At 45.2% G+C, this 19,645-nt stretch overlaps 1 protein-coding gene across 2 annotated transcripts in view; it reads left to right on the top strand.

Annotated features, from left to right (window-relative positions):
* LOC110526296 (E3 ubiquitin-protein ligase RNF166) overlaps positions 1–19,645 on the top strand; it is a 21,840-nt gene extending 2,195 nt beyond the window's left edge. The window contains exons 2-6 of one of the 2 annotated variants that reach the window (XM_036980639.2): positions 9,325–9,481; positions 10,822–10,934; positions 12,469–12,583; positions 13,021–13,128; positions 15,723–19,645. In XM_036980639.2, the coding sequence (XP_036836534.2) occupies positions 9,325–9,481; positions 10,822–10,934; positions 12,469–12,583; positions 13,021–13,128; positions 15,723–15,791 (562 nt within the window). In that variant the 3' untranslated portion in view covers positions 15,792–19,645. The remainder of the gene's footprint in view (positions 1–9,324; positions 9,482–10,821; positions 10,935–12,468; positions 12,584–13,020; positions 13,129–15,722) is intronic. The other variant, XM_036980640.2, reaches the window with a different exon arrangement.

Genomic DNA, 19,645 nt, shown 5'->3' with positions numbered 1-19,645 from the left:
TCCTCCTGTCCTTTTTTAGGATTTGATTTGTGTGACAATGGGAGCTTTAATATGGCTGCTCATTTAAAGACTGGGCTCTGAGGTGTGTCTGAATCACATCTTTTTTTGTCTGTGTTGTAGGAAGTGGTGTCATGTGGGTCTGGTGGGTGGATTAAATAGTCTGCTCAATGTGTTGTTTGCTGTGTGGCTGTCTGTTGGCCTGTCCCACCAGCAGTACTGAGTTTGCTGAGCTGTCAGAGCAGCTTTTCTCTCTGTCGTTTGCCTGCTCCCTTCTAGTGACATACTGCTTTTCCGTGGCTCACTTCTATCTGACATGCATGTAGGCTAGTCCGATCTCTGTGAGATTGGCTCGGTGGATGTCAACATCTCACATAACCTCAGCAATGGTGTGTGTGAACACTTACACAATCCTCTTCCTCATCAGGAGTTATTGTCCAAGCAGATATCAACACCCACGAAAGTGTGTAGAAAACATGACATTGTGTATTATGGGCTAATACTGTACATTATTATATTTTGTGTTTAACGTTAATTCAACTAGGAGTGGTCATGTCGTTGACTCAGATATGACCAATGTCTCTCTTAAGTACAAAAAAAAAACGTTCTCTGCTCTGTATCCATACAGCATTGTGCCAGTGAGGGGCATATAACTCTCATTTGGGGAAATATGCATACAGTCAGTCTAATTATAGAAATAACCACAGGGAGAATGAATGTGTTTTCTATTAAACCTCATTATTGAGGTCAGTGGTTCTGGTTGAACCCAGAACTGAAGGTCCTGTCTGTGCCATTATCCTGACAACACTTGAAGCACGAACTGTACATGGATGTAATCCAGCGGGAGAAGAAAGAGCTGGGGGTGATGGAATTACACACTGTTGTCATGATTGCACTATCAGTACCACACGCGCAGAGCTGAGTAGAAAAGTACACCTGCACGCACAGTCCTGGTGCTGCTCATTGTCATGGTGATGCTAAAGGCCTACTCACGGCATAATAATGGCTGGAATGGAGTCAATGGAATGGTATCAAGCACATGAAACCAGGTGTTTGATACCGTTCCATTGACTCAATTCCAGCCGTTTTTATGAGCCGTCCTCCCCTCAGCAGCCTCCACTGACTCGCGGGTATGTATCCATGTGGACAACTCATTTTTAGCCATTGATCTTGGCGTGAGATTACTTTTTCACGTGTCTGTATTGTCTTGCCCTGGACAAAACAGAAACGGCGGTCTATTCAGCATTGTAGACAATATGATTAAGATAGGAACCGTATATCAGTTTGTATATTCCAAATCCCTCCCCCAAAAGGACCGCTCCACAATCCCAACGTTATCTCACTCAAACTATCCAGAGCATGCACTTTAGAATTCATTGCAAACCCCAATCTGTTAACCTCAGAGGCCAGACCTAATCCTTATCCCACTCAGTGGTACAGTCTCCATCTGGCTGTTTCAACCCCTTACCCCAAAAGCAAAAGCTTCAATGGAGAAATGGGTGTGTCTCATACAGTGTGCAAAAGCATAACCCAGTCCAGTAACACACCTGCTCAAAGCATTTAGCTTCATCCCTCGTCTACTCTTCTCTTTTCTGTATCTCTCTCCCTCCCTCCCTCTCTTCCTCACGTGGCATTGTTAGTGGGCTGAACCCGAGGCAGACTTGGCAGCCTGACTCCTACCCATCCCCCACCTCCCTCGTCTTGGGTGATTTGAGGAAGTTTGCTCATTGAGTGAGACAGAGGGAGGAGAGGAGCAAAACGGGCGCTTTTGTTCCCTCAAGGTTGTTCTGCGTTCTTATCTTCTCACACTCAGCTATGCAGCGTGCCGGCGTACCTTTCTGTGTCTCTCGTCCCATCCTCTCTCTCCACTGCTCTAGCCGAGCTGCTGCCTGGGAGATTGAACAAAGGTCTCAAATGAGAGCCTCGTACTGCTCCATTCAGGCCATGGAGGAGACCACTCACTCTAGAGAATCATTACATTCTACCTCCAACACTACTGTATGCACGCATTGCTTAAGCATGGAGTCTCTCTCGCACACAGCCACGTACACACAGACTCATGCACCTGCTTTGCCTCCTGTGGCGTTGGCATGGAGCCCACTGTCACACAGTGGGTTTGAAGTCTGGCCAATATGGCTTTCCAGAGGAAACAATCAGCTCCCCACTCTGCTAAATGGGTGTGTGGGAAAGGGCAAGATACTGTGTAACTATTGTAGCTACAACAACAAAACAGTAGACTACTAAAGACTGTTGCCAAGCACGATTGGCATTGCAACCTGCCAGAAAACTGTTCATGCACTTTGTGTTGTTGCATCAGGATACCTTTAGCAGAACCTTCCCGTGTGGGTGGGTTGTAACCTGAAAGGCTGACTTAAGTGTCTTTCATTTAGTTCTCTCAGTACAGTGTCAGAATTGAGGGGTTTGCTTTGCCTCTCATGCAGACAGTAATTTGCAGAAACAGTCCTTAAATGTCCTTAGATCAATTTTGGTTCTTTTACAAAGAGCGGGTGGCTATTTTTAAGCCATTACTGAGTACTGAGACTGCTGTTCTTGGCTTCCTCTCTGTGAAAAATGTGTTTGTTTCACAACCTAGCCTACTGCTGGTTTTTCATTCCTAGTGCTCACACTATGATGTACATTGCACTACAGTCTACTAGGCTATATTGTAAGATCCATGGGAGCGATTCTCTTGCACATTGAATGGGACGACCACAAGCCTGTTGTCGTGAAACAAAATAGCTTGCAGAGGCACATGTGAGACGCTCAGCTTTTCCCTCTGCGCTGAGACGCAGTGACTTTGGTGTGACGGTGCGTTCAGAGGATGTCCAGCTGAGAGAACCTTGAGGTGTGTCGTGTCAAAACAAACTGTCCTCGCCCCCACCCCCTCTAACAGTGGTGTGTCACGTAAGCCATGTGTAACGTGTGCGCTGGGAGTCGGGTAGCAAGTTCAGGGAGTGAATCATTGAATAAATCAATTAAACCTATTACAAAACACGAACAACGCACAGACCGGAAACTGAAACAGAAACGCCTGGGGAAGGAACCAAAGGGAGTGACGTATGTAGGGAAGGTAATCAGGGAGGTGATGGAGCCCAGATGAGTCTGATGACGCGCTAGTGTGCGTAACGATGGTGACAGGTATGCGCCATAACAAGCAGCCTGGTGACCTAGAGGCCGGAGAGGGAGTATATGTGTTTCAATGTAAAGGCAGGGGATGTATAAGAAAGGGGTTGACTGGGATGGGCAGTAGTCTCCTTTGATACTGCAAGAGCTCATACAGGCTAGCTCTATAGATTCACTCATTTCTGATGCTGGTTTTCTGTGATGTCAAGCCTTTTAATTCTGTCCAGTGACGTTACAGTGACAAGCCCATCTGACGGCGTGTGAGAAGAGCCTCATTTCAGCTGGGAACGAAGCTTCTGAAAGTCACATGTAAAGATGTTCTGGCATGTCAAAAAATGCTGAATGTTTGAAATAACCTCGCAAACCCATACCCTCTCTGCTCTGTTAAATCCAATTTGTTGTATTTATTTATTTTATTTTTATTTCACCTTTATTTAACCAGGTAGGCCAGTTGAGGACAAGTTCTCATTTACAACTGCGACCTGGCCAAGATAAAGCATAGCAGTGTGAACAGACAACAACACAGAGTTACACATGGATTAAACAATAAACAAGTCAATAACACAGTAGAAAAAAAAGAGTCTATATACATTGTGTGCAAAAGGCATGAGGAGGTAGGCGAATAATTACAATTTAGCAGATTAACACTGGAGTGATAAATGATCAGATGGTCATGTGCAGGTAGAGATACTGGTGTGCAAAAGAGCAGAAAAGTAAATAAATAAAAACAGTATGGGGATGAGGTAGATAAATTGGGTGAGCTATTTACCGATGGACTATGTACAGCTGCAGCGATCGGTTAGCTGCTCAGATAGCAGATGTTTAAAGTTGGTTAGGGAGATAAAAGTCTCCAACTTCAGCGATTTTTGCAATTCGTTCCAGTCACAGGCAGCAGAGAACTGGAAGGAAAAGCGGCCAAATGAGGCGTTGGCTTTAGGGATGGTCAGTGAGATACACCTGCTGGAGCGTGTGCTACGGGTGGGTGTTGCCATCGTGACCAGTGAACTGAGATAAGGCGGAGCTTTACCTAGCATGGACTTGTAGATGACCTGGAGCCAGTGGGTCTGGCGACGAATATGTAGCGAGGACCAGCCGACTAGAGCATACAGGTCGGTTTAAGGAGGAAGCCTGTGTCCTATTCCTATACTGTGTGTCTGTTCAGGGGGGAAACAACCATGAGTTCCTACTGTTCCTCTATGCTCTGCAATGTCTACTTTACTGTAGTTCTGAGAAGTAGATTGAGCTGAGGTGCAGATGGCAAGGAGCCGACCCTGGGGCTTCTGTGTTCTAGTAGCACCTGGCTTCATTTGCTCTCATTAGTCTACCTCTGCAGCTCCTGAATTGGCAGCAAGTCTCTCCACGAAGGCTTCCTCTCCCTTTTCTGCACAGGAAATATGGTCAGCTCGCCTCATTCCTTCAGGGAGGGAGGTGGAGAGGGGAGATCAAACATACACAGTTGTGGAGCTTCTCTCCTTATAACACCATACATCATCATATAAACCATATGCATCATCAGCAAGTCGTCCCGGTATTCTTGGGCCAGGTGTGTGCTGCGCTGTGGCGGCAGACGATGCCATATGCCCATCTCCCCATTATAGCTGGAGAGGGACAATCTATCTATGTGTAAAAAAAATAGTGCTCTTTGGTGACTCTCTTTGACTCCTGAAGGAATAGGCCGTTCCTCGCCTGCTCCTTTAACACCTCCCTTGGGTAGCCTAATAATCACATTCCGGTGTAATATTCTAAATAGTAGCCAACTGCTTATCTTTTATCTATTGGCGAGAATGGAATGTAAATACTCAGGAAGCATATTGGGCCAAAATGTTTACGGCTAGGCAGTACAGGACAGTATTTCAACAACGCCATTTTCACTCTTGAGTGTTTGTCACTCCCATGTCACCACACACTTGACCACAACTCTTTCTTTAGCCCCTGCTCAATTATACGCAAGACGTGCAAACGTGTGTGAGTGAGCCTGCAGGTGGTGGCGTCCTGCTATCTCAGTGTTAAGTACAGTGGAAGTGATTTATAGTGTCTAATAGGAGGGTGCTAAATCCGGGCATCTTTAAGTGATGAGAGACGATGCTAGAAGATCACCTTTGAGGTGTCTTTCACTCCAGAGTTGGGCTACAGTAGGTCTGGATACTTACTTTGAAAGACTGCTGCTGCTGGGGTGCTTGGGACAGATCTGTATTTCACTGATATGGAGATACGTTTCCCCTCAGACTTGTATGTGGAGGAGTTGTTCTCTGCAGGAGAGGAAGATGAGCATTTTGAAGGGGCTCGTGTTGCTCGCTGCATGCTCTGCAGACCGCTGTAGTTCGACACTGTCGTAGCTCTGTCAGTCCTGTACTCCATCTTCTGTCTGTCTGTCTGTCCGTGTGACAGACCCGAAAGAAAGGATGGTGCTTCAGCACTGTGGGCTCTTAGTATTCATCAGTGCTGTTTGAATATGTGTGCTTTGTTCAATGCTGCTCCTCTCAAGTTGGCTTCTCTATTCTCTGCGACGGTATCAACCCTAGACGGTCCTTCATCACTGTCCAGACAGAGAGCTTTCACTACATCTCAGCTGATCAAACGGGTCCCCAAACAATCTCTTTTTTTACGCTTTGCAAAAAAGTTTGAATCCCTTCCTCCCACCTATGTGTTTTATGGATCTATTAATAGGTGTTTGGAAAAGTTTTCTGAAGTGTCTGGGAACATGAATAGGTATGAGGACAGACGGCAAACTTTATTTTTTTATCTAGCCTGATAGGCGCCACACTTTGCAAAATAGACACAGGCTCGCACTTCGGACAACACCTCACGGAGCAACTGACTCCGACATGCGGGTCAGAAAGCAATGTGCTTCCAGTGACATTTATGCTAGCCGAGCCTCACACACACACACACACAGTAACATGTTATGTTGTTGGATCCTAGTGTCAGTATTGGAGCAATAATTTGGCCAACGTCTTTCATAATGCTATTGGTTTATTTAGGTAGTAGAAAAGGACGGCAAATGACTTGTACTGCTCCGATATTGTTCTACAGTTCTATAGCCTACGCTAGCTGAGTATACCTTTTTGAATACGATGCAATGATTGCCCCAGAGAATATTATTACCAGCCTCATGTATAATTTCTCAAAGAAATGTCTTTCCAAGTATTGCGGGCTCTCTTGAGAATAGGTCTAGGCGTACTCACTAGGCCTAATTATTAGCATATTTGAATGTTAATGTAGGCACACAGGCTGGGCTTAGTCCAGATCTCAGCTCTACAGCGTTGTTTGGTGGATGGGAACAAACCGAGCTTGTGGATATTTGAACGTGTTTTGACTAGATTACATTTTGACTAAAAGATTGGCTGTGTTTTTGAGGTTTCCTATGTGACTGGGAAGTAGGAAGTGACTCCAGAGGAGGTCACATGGGTCATGTAGCTGGTTGAATATGGATGGAGTGAAGTGAGAGATGTTTAGCTTATAAAACTAAGCCCTGCTAATGTGATAACTAACACAATGCCATTACTTTAATAGACATCCCCTGACGCTATGTAACACTCCACTGTGTTGTTAAGAGTTTATTAGCCACTTGATTAGCCTGCCTGAGGGCAGATTGCATGGCTTCTTCCACAAGCGGTGAGTTCTAGTCACCAGCTGAAAGAGAAGAACAGTGGTAGACCCACAAAGTTAGAACCAAGACTGGTTGTGGCTATGCAGGGAGATTTGACTCCTGGCTCCTTACATATCTGACCCCTCAGCTCTTTGCTCTTCACGCCCCTCAGGGGTGCGTGCTCAGTCCCCTCCTGTACTCCCTGTTCACTCATGACTGCACGGCCTAGGCACGACTCCAACACCATCATTACATTTGCAGATGACACAACAGTGGTAGGCCTGATCACCGACAACAACGAGACAGCCTATAGGGAGGAGGTCGGAGACCTGGCCGTGTGGTGCCAGAACAACCACCTCTCCCTCAACGTGATCAAATCAAAGAAGAAGATTGTGGACTACAGGAAAAAGAGGACCCAGTACGCCATCATTCTCATCGACGGGGCTGCATTGGAGCAGGTTGAGAGCTTCAAGTTCCTTGGTGTCCACATCACCAACAAACTAACATGGTCCAAACACACCAAGACAGTGAAGAGGGCACGACAAAACCTATTCCCCCTCAGGAAAGATTTGGCATGGGTCCTCAGATCCTCAAAAGGATCCACAGCTGCACCATCAAGAGCACTGGTTGCTTCACTGCCTGGTATGGCAACTGCCTGGCCTCTGACCGCAAGGCACTACAGAGGGTAGTGCGTACGGCCCAGAACATCACTGGGGTCAAGCTTTCTGCCATCCAGGACCTCTATACCAGGCGATGTCAGTGAAAGGCCTTAAAAATTGTCAAAGACTCCAGCCACCCTAATCATAGATTGTTCTCTCTGCTACCGCACGGCAAGCGGTACCGGAGCGCCAAGTCTAGGTCCATGAGGCTTCTAAACAGCTTCTACCCCCCCAAGCCATAAGACTCCTGAACATCAAATGGCTACCCAGACTATTTGCAGTGCCCCCCCCCCCCCCCCCACCCTCACCTCTCACCCCCTCTTTACACCACTGCTACTCTCTGTTGTCATCTATGCATAGTCACTTTAATAAGTCTACCTACATGTACACACTACCTCAACCAAACGGTGCCCCAGCACATGGACTCTTTATAGGTACCCCCCTGTATGTAGTCTCGCTATTGTTATTTCACTGCTGCTCTTTAATTACTTGTTACTTTTATCTCTTTATTCTTATCTGTATTTTTTTTTTTTAACTGCATGGTTGGTTAGTGGCTCGTAAGTAAGCATTGCACTGTAAGGTCTACTACACCTGTTGTATTCGGAGCATTTGTTTTGCTTTTAATAATATTCTTCTCCTCTCTCTGAATGATGAGACGTTTCATGCTCAATTAGAGCTCTGTGTGGGCAGTATTGTCTCAGTATCTGTGGCTGTGCAGGCCAAGCCTCTGGGGACATAATGGAAACATCTACCCTCCCTCTCAATGCGTGGAGATCCTCCAAGAACTCCAGGTAACGATTGGGCTGTGCTGTGGATGCTGTTAGAATGAGCTGATGGAGTCTGTCCCTCCCCAATAGCCTCCTCTCCTCCCTCACCATCACGCCTCGGTCTCTGCTTGGCTGGCTGCTCTCTACTATATAGCGGGTTTGAAGGGGTTATTTTCGGGGCTTCGAGGAAATGGTTAGTGTTATGTTCTCTCTTTCCACACCTGGCTTTTCTCTATAGTCTGACTTTTTTGAAGTAAAAAATTTGATCAACAAGATTTGTTGTTTTTAATGGGGCAAAGAGTTGCTGAAAGTTCTTTCAAAACAACAAATGAAGTAGCAGGTGTACGGATCTGGGGTGCTAGTAGCCACTCTTAAACTGCTACCTACAGTGAGAGGAAATACAGACTGGGTCAGGTTCAGAGTACACGTTGAAATCAGTCAAGTTCAAAGGGCACCATTTTTGTCCTCTGAAAACGAAGTCTTTCCCTACCCTACCCGCTTGCCTTCAGGCCGACAGGGCCATAAAGCATCCGGCTGCGCTGTAAAAATCTGCAATGATTCAGTACTCTGCCAGTATAAACTCCTGGCTCATTTGTCAGGGGAGGTTTCACGGCCAGCCCAGGACCAGCTCTCTGGGCCCTCTGTTTGCTGACGGTGCCCTACCTGGCAGTGCTGACTGCTGACTCATGGCGTCATGGGACGTGACTGCCCATCACTCAGCCCGTTTGCATGCCACCTCAGGGGCATTTCTCGGCCCCACCGTGACCCAGCGCTGCCCACATTGCTCAGAGTCGCCAGAGGAGATGATGATGGGTTGAATGCTGGGTCTGTCTGACTGTGAGTGATGCTGCCCCAGCAAATAGATACACCACTGCTCCATTGGCACTGAATGAGACTGACTGGAGTTCACCGTGCGGGCAAACCATGAGAAGAGGTTCATAGAATGTTATTAAAGCACACAAACACATCTCATTGAGATGACACACATTTTCCGGGACACTCGCTCCGACTAAACGCTCTGATTCACTTTGTGTTTAGACTTTACGTGTCATTCGACTCATGTCCTGATTGTCAGTCTCTTTCTCTCAGAGTATAGATTATATTATTTGGTTCCAGTGCAACGACTGACTGTGTCTGTGTGTGTGTGTGTGTGTGTGTGTGTGTGTGTGTGTGTGTGGTGTGTGTGTAGGTTCTGTGGGGAGTGTCTGCAGCCCTGTCTCCAGGTCACCTCTCCCCTCTGCCCTCTGTGCCGCATGCCTTTTGACCCAAAGAAGGTGGACAAGTCCTCCAGTGTGGAGAAACAGCTGTCCAACTACAAGGCCCCCTGTCGGGGCTGCAGTAAGAAGGTGAACTACACTACTATGGCCTCCCACTCTGTCCAACACACATACTGTACAGACGCACACTTGGTGATACACAATACACTCACAAAAATTCTCCCTGCCCATTTATTCACTTAATAGCATGTCTTGCGCTCTCTCTCTCCTGTTCCTCTACCTCTCTGTCTCGCTCTCCTGTTCCTCTACCTCTGTCTCGCTCTCCTGTTCCTCTACCTCTCTGTCTCGCTCTCCCTCCTGTTCCTCTACCTCTCTGTCTCGCTCTCCCTCCTGTTCCTCTACCTCTCTGTCTCTCTCTCCCTCCTGTTCCTCTACCTCTGTCTCGCTCTCCCTCCTGTTCCTCTACCTCTGTCTCGCTCTCCCTGCTGTTCCTCTACCTCTGTCTCGCTCTCCCTCCTGTTCCTCTACCTCTGTCTCGCTCTCCCTCCTGTTCCTCTACCTCTCTGTCTCTCTCTCCCTCCTGTTCCTATACCTCTCTAACTCGCTCTCCCTCCTGTTCCTCTACCTCTGCCTCGCTCTCCCTCCTGTTCCTCTACCTCTGTCTCGCTCTCCCTCATGTTCCTCTACCTCTGTCTCGCTCTCCCTCCTGTTCCTCTACCTCTCTGTCTCACTCTCCCTCCTGTTCCTCTACCTCTCTGTCTTGCTCTCCTGTTCCTCTACCCCTCTGTCTCGCTCTCCTGTTCCTCTACCTCTGTCTCACTCTCCCTCTTGTTCCTCTGTCTCGCTCTCCCTCCTGTTCCTCTGTCTCGCTCTCCCTCCTGTTCCTCTACCTCTCTGTCTCGCTCTCCCTCCTGTTCCTCTACCCCTCTGTCTTGCTCTCCTGTGCCTCTACACCTGTCTCGCTCTCCTGTTCCTCTACCCCTCTGTCTCGCTCTCCTGTTCCTCTACCCCTCTGTCTCGCTCTCCTGTTCCTCTACCCCTCTGTCTCGCTCTCCTGTTCCTCTACCCCTCTGTCTCGCTCTCCTGTTCTCTACCCCTCTCTCTCTCCTGTTCCTCTACCTCTCTGTCTCGCTCTCCTGTTCCTCTACCTCTCTGTCTCGCTCTCCTGTTCCTCTACCCCTCTGTCTCGCTCTCCTGTTCCTCTACCCCTCTGTCTCGCTCTCCTGTTCCTCTACCCCTCTGTCTCGCTCTCCTGTTCCTCTACCTCTCTGTCTCGCTCTCCTGTTCCTCTACCTCTCTGTCTCGCTCTCCTGTTCCTCTACCTCTCTGTCTCGCTCTCCTGTTCCTCTACCCCTCTGTCTCGCTCTCCTGTTCCTCTACCCCTCTGTCTCGCTCTCCTATTCCTTATCTCCCTCCTGTCCTCCCCCTCCCTCTCTCGCTCTCCTCCTCTCTCCACTGGCCGGCTCCAGGTGTCTCTGGTCAAAATGAGGTCACACATCTCCTCTTGCGCGAAGGTCCAGGAGCAGATGGCCAACTGCCCAAAGTTTGTGCCTGTGGTCCCCACTTCACAGCCCATTCCCAGGTAATCTCTCTGAGGGGCCCTCAGTCGCTCCTGGAAGCCACGTCAGACACTGTGTGACATGGGACGTCAGGGTCCATTTGGACAGACTGAACAGATTTGAGTCAATATTTCTGTCCTAGCATTGATCTGCAGAACCACACTCCCAGTACATTTTAGCCCAGCGGTATGAATGTGTGTCTTTTATGAGTCATGCTCTCCTGTGGTGTTCCTGGCTCTCTGGGTTGTTGTGAAAACCTTTGATGTTCAGGGACTCGGGAGATGTGTTTTTCTGCTGACACATGAACACTTCTCCCTTAAGAACACACAGACACAAACACCCCCAGACACAAATGCCTACTTACAAATACCAGTACCGGTATAGGCATCCTTTGATTTTCACAGAGCAGCAGGGCACCAATGCCCATCTACACTCTTCCAAGTGTGCGTGCGTGTCTGTGCGTTTGTAAGCAGATGTACTCTGCCTTTGATGACGTACAGAGAGAGAGGGTGGGTAAACTGCAGTTAATTAGCTCTACAAAGAGAGATCTGTTAATTCCCTCCCTCACACCACGCCTCACTCTGTCTGTCTGTCCATCTGTCTAGACTAGAGGGTATGTCTGTCAGGAGGGTCTTTCTGTCTGGAGGGTCTGTGAACAACTCAGCCAGAGGTCCCACTCCCAACATGTACTAGAAGCACTGAGTTACTAGGAAGAGTCTGAGGAAGAGTACTCTGATCAGGCTCTGTGACGTCCATAGTGACCACCTGGAACTCACGGGTGAACACAGAACAGCATATCTTGTGTCTTTTCTCGGTTTTCAAGGTTGTTGTTTTTACCACATTCCAAAAACACAATTTAACTGGGCGACGTTGACAGCACCACCAAAGCAGAGTCTCATCTAGTCGAAGGCCCAGAGATCACAGTGGACCGTCTGCTGGTGTTGTCTACTTGTCAGAAAGTCATCATTCATTAAACTGTCACTTTTTCTTTTTTTTTTGCCCAAGGCTGAAATGATGTTTGGTTGGTTAATTTTATGGAGTTTCTCTGAGGACATTGCTGTTCTATTAAGTCTACAGTACGGAGTGCATCTTTATCGGCAAGTCAAACAGACATTTCCCTTTAGCCAGTAGACTGTCCTACCTGAGAGACCTGTTAACACTATGTCTGATGGGACTCTGATGGGCTGCTCCTGGTCAGCTGTGGAGGGTAGTGTGTGAATTGGCCTTGTTGTCTTGCTGTGGTGGTGATGGAGCAGTGAGTTAATGGACACATTGTTAAGGACCCTGTTCTACGGCTGTGTGGGTCGGCTAGCGTAACTGTCACTGCAGCACATTGCTCTCTGACCCTCATGTCCACACAGACCAGCTGTCCTTCTTGGTGTGTAGCTGGACATGATTGGCATCCTGCTAGTGTCTGGAAACTGGGCCTCAGACTTTGGGGTTATATTCACACACACAACAACACACCATCAGTGTGTGTCTGGCAACGTTTGTGTGCATACCCATGTTGTTTCCATTATGGCTCCTACTAAACATGTGTTTTCTCCCTGCCTGCAGCAATATTCCAAACCGTTCCACCTTTTCATGCCCATTCTGTGGAGCCCGCAATCTGGATCAACAGGAGCTGGTCAAACACTGTATGGAGAACCACCGCAACGATCCCAACAAAGTGGTCAGTCTGCTATGTTATACCCTGAACTAGGTACACTGTCCTAGTCTGAACTAAGTACACTGTCCTAGTCTGAACTAAGTACACTGTCCTAGTCTGAACTAAGTACACTGTCCTAGTCTGAACTAAGTACACTGTCCTAGTCTGAACTAAGTACACTGTCCTAGTCTGAACTAAGTACACTGTCCTAGTCTGAACTAAGTACACTGTCCTAGTCTGAACTAAGTACACTGTCCTAGTCTGAACTAGGTACACTGTCCTAGTCTGAACTAGGTACACTGTCCTAGTCTGAATTTACTCAAGCATTTATGTGCTGATATGAAGTGTTATGCAACATTGATGTCACTGCATGAGAATACATCCTTAACCAACAGAGATTCTACTGCATTCTGATTTGGTGTACTGGTGAGGTAATGGCAGAGTTGTTGGTGTGCCTCCAGGTGTGTCCTGTATGTTCAGCCATGCCTTGGGGGGACCCCAGCTACAAGAGCTCCAACTTCCTCCAGCACCTCCTCCACCGGCACAAGTTCTCCTACGACACGTTTGTGGTGAGGATAAGGTTTGGGATCTGGGCTCTGTGTCGTCTGTTCTTTAGATAGGACTAGAGCTGTTCTGTTGCCAATAATGTGACTGTAATATCCTAGTACTGTCACTGTAATATCCTAGTACTGTTGCTGTAATATCCTAGTACTGTCACTGTAATATCCTAGTACTGTCGCTGTAATATCCTAGTACTGTCGCTGTAATATCCTAGTACTGTCACTGTAATATCCTAGTACTGTCTCTGTAATATCCTTCGACTGTCTCTGTAATATCCTAGTACTGTCGCTGTAATATCCTAGTACTGTCGCTGTAATATCCTAGTACTGTCTCTGTAATATCCTTCTACTGTCGCTGTAATATCCTAGTACTGTCACTGTAATATCCTAGTACTGTCGCTGTAATATCCTTCTACTGTCGCTGTAATATCCTTCTACTGTCGCTGTAATATCCTAGTACTGTCGCTGTAATATCCTAGTACTGTCGCTGTAATATCCTAGTACTGTCTCTGTAATATCCTTCTACTGTCGCTGTAATATCCTAGTACTGTCACTGTAATATCCTAGTACTGTCGCTGTAATATCCTTCTACTGTCACTGTAATATCCTAGTACTGTCGCTGTAATATCCTAGTACTGTCGCTGTAATATCCTAGTACTGTCCCTGTAATATCCTAGTACTGTCGCTGTAATATCCTAGTACTGTCGCTGTAATATCCTTCTACTGTCGCTGTAATATCCTAGTACTGTCGCTGTAATATCCTAGTACTGTTGCTGTAATATCCTTCTACTGTCGCTGTAATATCCTAGTACTGTCCCTGTAATATCCTAGTACTGTCGCTGTAATATCCTAGTACTGTCGCTGTAATATCCTAGTACTGTCACTGTAATATCCTTCTACTGTCGCTGTAATATCCTAATACTGTCGCTGTAATATCCTAGTACTGTCGCTGTAATATCCTAGTACTGTCGCTGTAATATCCTTCTACTGTCGCTGTAATATCCTAGTACTGTCGCTGTAATATCCTTCTACTGTCGCTGTAATATCCTAGTACTGTCGCTGTAATATCCTTCTACTGTCGCTGTAATATCCTAGTACTGTCCCTGTAATATCCTAGTACTGTCTCTGTAATATCCTAGTACTGTCGCTGTAATATCCTTCTACTGTCGCTGTAATATCCTAGTACTGTCGCTGTAATATCCTAGTACTGTCGCTGTAATATCCTAGTACTGTCCCTGTAATATCCTAGTACTGTCGCTGTAATATCCTAGTACTGTCGCTGTAATATCCTTCTACTGTCGCTGTAATATCCTAGTACTGTCGCTGTAATATCCTTCTACTGTCGCTGTAATATCCTTCTACTGTCTCTGTAATATCCTAGTACTGTCGCTGTAATATCCTAGTACTGTCGCTGTAATATCCTAGTACTGTCGCTGTAGTATCCTTCTACTGTCGCTGTAGTATCCTTCTACTGTCGCTGTAATATCCTTCTACTGTCGCTGTAATATCCTAGTACTGTCGCTGTAATATCCTAGTACTGTCGCTGTAATGTCCTAGTACTGTCCCTGTAATATCCTAGTACTGTCGCTGTAATATCCTAGTACTGTCTCTGTAATATCCTTCTACTGTCTCTGTAATATCCTTCTACTGTCGCTGTAATATCCTAGTACTGTCGCTGTAATATCCTAGTACTGTCGCTGTAATATCCTAGTAGTGTCGCTGTAATATCCTAGTACTGTCGCTGTAATATCCTTCTACTGTCACTGTAATATCCTTCTACTGTCGCTGTAATATCCTAGTACTGTCGCTGTAATATCCTAGTACTGTCGCTGTAATATCCTAGTACTGTCTCTGTAATATCCTAGTACTGTCGCTGTAATATCCTTCTACTGTCGCTGTAATATCCTAGTACTGTCGCTGTAATATCCTAGTACTGTCGCTGTAATATCCTAGTACTGTCGCTGTAATATCCTTCTACTGTCACTGTAATATCCTTCTTCTGTCGCTGTAATATCCTTCTACTGTCGCTGTAATATCCTAGTACTGTCGCTGTAATATCCTAGTACTGTCGCTGTAATATCCTAATACTGTCGCTGTAATATCCTAATACTGTCGCTGTAATATCCTAGTACTGTCGCTGTAATATCCTAGTACTGTCGCTGTAATATCCTAGTACTGTCGCTGTAATATCCTAGTACTGTCTCTGTAATATCCTAGTACTGTCGCTGTAATATCCTTCTACTGTCGCTGTAATATCCTAGTACTGTCGCTGTAATATCCTTCTACTGTCGCTGTAATATCCTTCTTCTGTCGCTGTAATATCCTTCTACTGTCGCTGTAATATCCTAGTACTGTCGCTGTAATATCCTTCTACTGTCGCTGTAATATCCTTCTACTGTCGCTGTAATGTCCTAGTACTGTCGCTGTAATGTCCTAGTACTGTCGCTGTAATATCCTAGTACTGTCTCTGTAATATCCTTCTACTGTCGCTGTAATATCCTACTACTGTAACATGAATGCACTGCATATCTCAAATAATCTTTATTTATTTGGTGTCAGGCATTATTTACTCAGTGGTTGACTGTGTGACTTTGTGTTTGCAGGACTACAGCATTGACGAGGAGTCATCACTGCAGGCAGCCATGGCCCTGTCCTGTCAAATCAAATGTTAAAGTGAGTGACCGTCTGACTCTGTCTTTGCAGGACTACAGTATCGATGAAGAGGCGGCACTACAGGCAGCCCTGGCTCTCTCCATGGCAGAGAACTGAGAGTCCTCTGAGTCCCCCATTCTGCTGTCTGGGGACGCACTTTCTTCCTGACACCCCACTAGCTCTCTTTCTTTCTCTGGATCCACCCTATATCCAGCCCCCTCCACTGTCTCCTCACAGGGAGAGTTTGGAAGGACTTGGCCTCGACTCCCACTCTGGGAGAGCTACAGAGGGCTTATCTCCTAACCCTGTCCCTCTATCTGGCCCTTCATCCACTCTGCTTGCCTGCTTAACCCGTCAATGCCCATTACCATTACATTATATCCTCTCAGCCAGCAGCAGCCTCTTCACTTCCTGCATACTGGGGAGGAAGGGAGCTTGGCCCCCCAATAAATGTTGCAATTCAAAACCACTGCAATGCAAAACAATGAGTGCAGCATGGACATTGTTGTTATTCTGCAGAAAGTATGAAGGTTCCCAAAAATAATGATTTAAGGTATTTTCTTTTACTCTTTATTTTTCACTGTTCAAATTAAATGTTTTCAAACTCCAGGAAAAAGCCATCTCATGACACATGCTCTGGTCAAAGTACCACAGATTAGTTCTGTTGAAGTTTATTCTCAAGTGCATCATTTGATGTCTTTTTGATTAAGAGGAACTGCAGTTGAATGGCTTGACCCCATTCTCAGTGTGATAATCTTACCACTAGGTGACAGTCTAGACATGACCAGTTAAACCCAGAGAGCGAGGTCATTCTCAGTGTGATAATCTTACCACTAGGTGACAGTCTAGACATGACCAGTTAAACCCAGAGAGCGAGGTCATTCTCAGTGTGATAATCTTACCACTAGGTGACAGTCTAGACATGACCAGTTAAACCCAGAGAGCGAGGTCATTCTCAGTGTGATAATCTTACCACTAGGTGACAGTCTAGACATGACCAGATAAACCCAGAGAGCGAGGTCATTCTCAGTGTGATAATCTTACCACTAGGTGACAGTCTAGACATGACCAGTTAAACCCAGAGCGCGAGGTCATTCTCAGTGTGATAATCTTACCACTAGGTGACAGTCTAGACATGACCAGATAAGAGAGTGAGGTCATTCTTACATCCCCATCACGACAACAACACACTAACATTTGCAACGCGAACCAAAACAAACTATCAAACTATCCCCTTTTTATATTCAGAGTTCTTGTGAATACTTGCACTTGTCACATTTTTCTACATAATTGAACTATAGATTGTTCTCATTTCACAGCTCAGAAACATAATTATAGTACTGCATTTATTCTTCACACTGCTGTCACTCTGCTGATATTTTTATGAAGCACCAGACAAGATAAAATATATTTTTGGAAAATGTTTCCGTTTTAAATGGTGTACTAATCATAAGAAACATGTTTATTGGCGATGTGTTTGTTGTTTTACCACCTTTTTAAAAGTACCCATTGGTACTGTACTGCTGGCATCAAACAGTTGCTTGCAGGATTTTAGGGCCTATGTGTAATACACTGTCTCGAACACAAGAGGGCACCCCAGTCTCAAAATAGACCGGGCACAAGTCAATAGTAATTTAAGTCAGTGTTACTCCCTCAGTTTATACCCATGCACAGTATTCTGTTTGGTTTAGTGCCCACTAGGAGAAGTACAAGAAGTGAAATATTATGACGTGAGTATTGTTGGTTAAGTTTATCCTTGTGGTGGAATTGGTTGCTGCAACATAAGTGTCCAGTTTTATGTTAATTATTGCCTTGAACATCAATGTTGGTCTGATTAGTAAAATGTAAAAGTGTACATTGCTACTCTACAGAATCAGTGCAATATTCCTAGGCCATTTACCTTCCAGGATCCACACTGCTCCTGTTTCAGTGGGGTCTCCCCAAAACCTGTTGGTCAGAGCTGTGAAAATCTGTTTGAATATACCGTACACATTCCAGTCCTGTTACAATCATTATGTTCCAATGGTTTGTTAAAGACATCCACTTTCTGATAGCACAGTAATTATTAAAGTTGGATTTAAACAAAACTGTGCAAAACAGCTGCATATTCAATCATATGATAAAAAATGTCTTTAAAGACACTTTGCTTCAAAGGGATACAATTATAAAAGTATGTTGCCCCAAAGTAGATGTCCAAATTATAAGCCATGTTTGAGTAGTAGTGTGCCCGTTGAGCTAGCATTGATCTATGGAGATTTAAGATTATGTTTTGGTTCACTCTGATGGATGCCTTATAGGAAACTGGTTAGATTGTATAGCGCGCAATGGAGGAAGGTATTGTGATTGTTTGTTACTAGACTTACTAGTAGAAGTATAATGGTCTGTCCATTTGTGTTTTTCCTTGTTTCCGAGGAGAACTGTACATACGGTAGAGAATGCAACATTTAGGTTTAGGTCCCTGTGGTAACTACGAATGAGAATGTATTCGTTTTTTCATACGTTATATATTTTCCACGGGAATGCATTGAAATACTGCACTTTAATTTAAAAAAATATATATTTAGAAAAAGGCCAGAATTCTTTTGTTTGTAATTTATTTTTTATTTTTTTCAATATGTACATTTCATGATGGATGATAATGTAAGTTGTGGCTGTTTTTGTGTAAGAGTAGAGGGAATGTTAAGTATTATCTCAGTCATAACATGGTGATGTTTTGATGTACTGGGATGGTACAGACAATTTGTCTGTCGTTAATATTCTATAGATGGGTATATATTGCAAAACCAACTGAGAAAACCATCCCAGATGTACAAAAGTGTGGCAAACAACATTTGACCCTCAGCTTAGTCAAAGTGTTCCTGGAGATAATGCATCCTTATTTGATAGACATTGACATGTTATATTTTCGGTGTTTACATGTATTGTACTGGTTGGTGGCACAGTATTGACAGCTGTAACCATTAGAGAGAAACTGTCGTCACCATGAGAAGTCCTGAGTTTCTTCTGGGGCAGCAAGGAATTGTTACGCATCTTTAATTGAATCATTTACTCAACCTTTTTTTACTACCTAATGATGCTCTTTTATAAATGTTTGTAAGGTAAATGGTATTCTATGTTTAGATCAGCGTTCATGTGCACAGCTGTAGCCTAATGTAGATTTTGTATGGAGTATACCTGAAATGTATACTTTTCACTCTTTGTGTATTGTTGCATCCATGCATAATGCCACTGTACTGTGCATCATCATCCCAGATGTCCTACTTGTGGTCAGAACCATCTCTGTAAAATAAACTCAATGTTGCAGGTCACACACTGATAGGCCACCTGCAACAAAGACATACACCAAAAACAGGGACAGAAAAAAAAAGGAAACTATTTTGTATGAACTTTGTTAGGTCATTTTTGTCAAGAGGTCCTTACTGAGACTGTCTGTTCTGAACTTGGTAAGGCTGACAGGAAATATACTTCCATAAAGACTGGTATCACAGCAAGAGAAGATAGAGCCTGTGTCTCTGACTGTGTCCCCCAGGACTTGGCTGCCCTGGGAGTGTCATGTAATGTCACTCAGTCTAGACACAGGCTGATGTTGTCCTCCCCAGGGGGGTCTGAGCTACAGTCACTTGAACCAGGAAGTTTCCTTCAGGGCCACTGTACCCTAGAGACCCACCATGGGGCTTTGGCCCTACTGTCAGGGCCTGTGTGTGTTAAATGTGATTTATGCATTCTTGAAAAATAGTAATAATACCAGTAATAACAATGGTTGATTGTTAGCATCATCATGTGGATATTTCAGTTATAACACTGTTTGAACTTTAAGAATTGTATTTGTAGCAGATTTTTTTTCCCGCCTCAATAAAAACACTGACCCATCCCA

The sequence above is a fragment of the Oncorhynchus mykiss genome, chromosome 6, assembly GCF_057628025.1.
Source record: "Oncorhynchus mykiss isolate SJ-2025 chromosome 6, ASM5762802v1, whole genome shotgun sequence".
Lineage (NCBI taxonomy): Eukaryota > Metazoa > Chordata > Actinopteri > Salmoniformes > Salmonidae > Oncorhynchus > Oncorhynchus mykiss.
The sequence above is the reverse complement of the archived record's forward strand: the minus strand, read 5'-3'. Positions and strand labels throughout refer to the sequence as shown.